Genomic DNA, 4652 nt, shown 5'->3' on the forward strand with positions numbered 1-4652 from the left:
TGAGTACAACCACGTCCTCCCTGTTCAACAGCCTGGACAGAACAGAGAGTCTAGCTACAAAGAGCTATCACCAACACAAGCAACAACAACAACAAGAGAGCAACACAAAGCTTCAAAACCGGCAGCAACCAAACGACCTCATCTCACAAGGATTCCGGCATCTAGAAACTAATCCAACCGTACAAATAAAAGATACACAAGTCAACAATACCTCTGCCAAATTTCAGCTCAAGAAGAGAAGATCTCACCGTCGGATTTACCAAACACCCAAGACTGCCCAGCTGAAGAACTGTGATGACCAGCTTCACTAAAACCAAGACAACAGAAGATCCAACCGTTGAAAACCTAATCCTTTCGGTGAACCTCTAACCCACTGACTAAAGAAGCTTCCCCCAAAATATCAGCCCGATCAAGTTCCGTTTGATCCTCCAAAACCAGTCTTGAAATAGCCTCACGAGTTTTCTCCTCCTTCTCTCTTCTTTCTCTCTTTTGTCTCTCTCTCTAAACTCTATTATTGTGAGTTTACAGTGCAAAGGGTCATGAGAATTATTATGTCTCATGCCCACTTGGTTCTCTCCATCTAAGAGGGACCCGACACATTTTGCCGTTTTTCAAATTTAATACAACAAGTCTCTGGATGTTCTGTATAGCCGGAGGAAGTCCTTCCATTGATGTGCCATCTAAATGTAGATATTCTACACTTTCGGAGATGGCCTGAAATTCTTTTAGGTTTAGGCAGTCACTGAGGATGAGAGTTTTCAGAGAGACTAAATTCATTTTCGGAAGATACCAAAGACGTGTGCATCCTTTCATGTTCGGGTAAACAAGAGACTTCATATTCTGGATCTCCACTGGCAACTCATCCAAACTCGTGCAGCCTTCCAGATTTAATCTTTCAAGATTTTCAGCTCTTGACAATGCTGACAAGTCGAGCAAGTGGCGTAGATCTACCCACTTCAACCGTGGTGTATCCTGTGACAACCCGCCAATCAGAAAAACTGCACTAGTAACTGCAAAAGACGGGACAAGAAGACAAACCTTAACACCTTCCCAAACACGTTCAATCTTGCTGTAAGGAAGGCTCAGGTCTACAAGACTCTCAGGTCTGAAGTTTTGTGGAAGTTCATGCAAAGGAAATTTCACCCAATGGAGATATCGGACCTCTTCCAAGGGGAAGTCAAGTCCATCAGGGAAGTATAAGTTGCAGTCAGCTCTGCAGTGCCGACGACAACAAGAATTGTATATCTTCAGGTATTGAAGATTGCCCATATCAGAGAAGGTCACACGTTCCAAGGCAATACTCTCCGTTATTTCAGACATATCTAAGAGAATACCTCTCACATTCTTAGCTTCCTGATAGCAAGTTAGAAACAGAAAGTTAGCAATTTTAGGGTTTTTGTAGTTCTATCATGAAAAGATCTTGAAGTTTGTTTTATATTCCAAGAAATGTTAAAGAAATAGTTGAGCTCACAGAAGACATAAGTACCTGTTTTGTCAGATTGTTGATATCTTCGTAGTTGCAAAGCTTATGCCGCCCAGGAAGGCCAAGGTCATTGGCCAGTGAATACAATTGATCATGCATCTCCACTCGCCCACAAGAAATAGTAATAAGCAATTTCTCAGCGAGATCTCTTACTCCACTCACAGCTTCATGACTTCCTCGATCCAATATACTTCTAACAAAATACTCTTCTTCAGATTTAAGAAAATACACTATGTCAAGAAACACATCTTTCTGTTGCTTATTAAGTTGATCAAGAGAGAATCTCCAGATATCTGTCATTTTCATATTGAAACTTTGTCTCACTCTTAGCAGCTCATATTGCCAGTAGGCCTCATTTTTCCCAGAGAGGAAGCTTCCCAGGACCTTGAGATCCTGTGCGTTGCCTCCAACATTATCCACTAACATTCTCGAAAGCGTTAGGAAGGTTTCTGCTGGACGGAATTGATTATAGAAGGCATGATGAGTAAGGAGTTGAAAGGCCTCTTTGTTATTCATTTGTGGGACCACATAGGTATCATGACCCAACCCCTTGAGCAATGACTTGTCACATGTTGTAATAACAATCTTGCTTCCCTTCTTAATCCACCCAAGGTCACCGAGGAGAAACTCTAATTGTTTCTTGTCACTCACGTTATCTAGAACAACAAAAACTTTAGTCTGAAGCAGTTTACCCTTCATTGAATCATGTGTTGTCTCGTCGTTTATGTCTTGATTTACCCCTCAACTGCTCCAGTTTGCACTCTGTTGACATTGGCAAAAACAAGTGACTGGGAAACTTACCAGTGCCGGGCATTCCAAGAACACCAACAATACGAGTTTTTCCTGGTGTTGAGTACACAACTTTTTCTATTTCCTTGAGTCGCTGTTCAAGTCCAACCAAGGGATGCCTTTTTATCTTCTCTACGTTTGCCGAAGATGTGTTGTCATGAAAAGAGCTTTCAGTGAAGTCTCCTCCTGCGTCACTCTCTTTTTTCAATAGGCCCACTTTCTTATTTTTATAACTTTTCTGTGAATTTGGGGTAACATCAAAAGTCGCTTCACTGAAGAAATTTTCATCCCTTCCCAGAGTTGGACCAGAGTAAGATCCATACTGGATATCATCATAACTTCTAGAGTTACCATAATATGTTGCTTGACCTGGGATGTTGTTAATCCTCTCTGCAATTACACCAGTCTTCGCAACCCAACTCATATTCGTCCTTTCGTCAGTTGAATAGACCAAACTGGAGCCACACTTTAGCACCTCGCAACCTTCTAACACTTCTGTACCATCTGTCACTTGGAATTCGAATGAAGCCTCTGTATGACTGCATTCCTCTTCATCTTCCTCCTCAACATGTTTCTTGATATCCAACATACTAATATAGCCAATAAAAACATGAGGCAGTTCACTTTTCCGTGGTGTGTTACTTGGGATCCAACTGCCAATAGTGCAACTAAAGCGGATACGAGACCCATCTTCGTTATTAAACACACAATTACATTTCACCAAGAGACGATTCCTCTGCTCATAATAGCCAGGAAGTACAATAACCGAGCATATAGGGCTATTCCAGTAAACCGGTTATCACACAAGTGTGGAAGCAGCTTTGACTTTAACACCGATCCATAGGCTTGGTGACTGAACCATGCTGGTACTTCCTATCCAGGAAAGCAAGTTCCACCGAAATCTTCCAAAACAGAACCCTGCAAAAGAATGCCAAACAAAATTAGATGCCGACATATATGCTGCACAGAATGACTGGAAACTGATAAAGAAATAGGCGCACCCCATTGTATTGAGAGAGTGCCTCTAACACCAACTGACTTCTCCACCGAATATAGGATATGATATTATCCTTTGCGTCTTTGATCCAACTTGTGGCAGCTTGAAAATATGAATATTGCATGGACCTTTTCTAATAGCCCTGGAAGGGCCAGAGGATTTGCAACTCTTTCAAGTGAATCACAGCCATGAGCATCAAAGTAGTGGAGATTTGGTGGAAGCATTGGAATAGAGGTCAGCATCTTGCACTGCTTCACTTCTAGCCAATGTAGATTGTAAAGTTTCCCAATGTCGGTTTGCAGGCTGACAAAATTATTTCCGCTTAAACATAGCCGACGAAGAGAGCATACTCCAATAAGACCACGTGGCCATTCCTTTGGGTCAAACGGTTGTAAGACCATATCTGCAGAGGCTTGGCTTTTGAAAATACTGACACACGATATGAGTGGCATCTCTTTTGCACCTATCCTATCGATAAGTAAACTCTGGATATGTTTCAGGCTCTCCCTTACATCTGAAAGATTTTTAAGCCCTGAACAGCCAGAAAGTATTAGCTCTTTAAGAGATTTCAGATCTCCGATACAATTAGGAAGAGACTCCAACCTTTTGCAGTTCTTTAAATTCAATAAGACGAGCCTCTGGAGTTTGATTATGGTTGGAGGAAGTCTCTTTATGGCAGTACCATTTAAATGTAAAACTTCTAGACTTTCGGAGATTAGCTGAAATTTCTGGAGGCTTGTGCAAGTGCAACCAGTAAGGATGAGAATTTTCAGAGAAATTAGATTCATCAAGGGAAGAGATGAAAGGCATTGTAATGACCCACCTCCACTATCCCCACTATCTCCACCATCTCCACCACTCCCACCATCTCCACCATCCCCAACTTCTTTAAAGAGAAAGAGAGAGAGAGGGAGAGAGAGAGAGAAAGAGAGAGAAAGCTCACCTGAGCTCGTCGCCGGAGCAACCGTGTGCCGTGATCACGTTCAGCTTGCCACCACCGATAAACGCCCTAGGTAACCGCCGAAAACCGCATTTCTTAAGTTCATTTTCGTTTCCGTTTAGTAAATCACCCATAACTTCCTAACCATTGATCATCTCGTACATCCAAGGCCATCATCGTGTTCCTCTCGTCGAGACGAAGCCGTAGACACCAACCACGCCTCAAACGGAGCCCGGACGAAGCCGCACGCGCCTCCCGAAGATTCGCCTCGGCGCGCGCGTGAAACACACGCGCCACCGCCGTCCGCCGGAGCCACCGCGAGTTCCGGCCACGCGCCGCCGTCTCCGACCAACGTTCGCCGGAGCCGCCGTGACCGACCACCGTCCGTTCGCCGCCGGGAAGCTGCCGCCGCGTCGCCGCCTCGCCGCCGTCGCCGCCGTTGA

At 43.9% G+C, this 4652-nt stretch overlaps 1 protein-coding gene across 1 annotated transcript; it reads right to left on the reverse strand.

Moving 5' to 3' along the window:
• Positions 1-549: 549 nt before the first annotated feature.
• On the reverse strand, positions 550-3278 carry LOC106324193 (disease resistance protein RPS4-like). Its single transcript, XM_013762204.1, has 6 exons — positions 3274-3278; positions 3107-3190; positions 2285-2862; positions 1487-2139; positions 1039-1353; positions 550-972 (listed from the first exon to the last, which is right to left on the reverse strand). The coding sequence occupies exons 1-6, from the start codon at positions 3276-3278 to the stop codon at positions 550-552; spliced, it is 2058 nt and encodes a 685-aa protein (XP_013617658.1).
• Positions 3279-4652: the final 1374 nt, after the last annotated feature.

Source organism: Brassica oleracea, chromosome C2 (assembly GCF_000695525.1).
Source record: "Brassica oleracea var. oleracea cultivar TO1000 chromosome C2, BOL, whole genome shotgun sequence".
Classification (NCBI taxonomy): domain Eukaryota; kingdom Viridiplantae; phylum Streptophyta; class Magnoliopsida; order Brassicales; family Brassicaceae; genus Brassica; species Brassica oleracea.

Coding starts and splice junctions, on each gene's coding strand:
- LOC106324193 (XM_013762204.1), bottom strand. Junction 1,354..1,486: donor TCAACAATCTGACAAAACAG/GTACTTATGTCT, acceptor ACTTGCTATCAG/GAAGCTAAGAATGTGAGAGG. Junction 973..1,038: donor GTGTTTGGGAAGGTGTTAAG/GTTTGTCTTCTT, acceptor GGGTTGTCACAG/GATACACCACGGTTGAAGTG.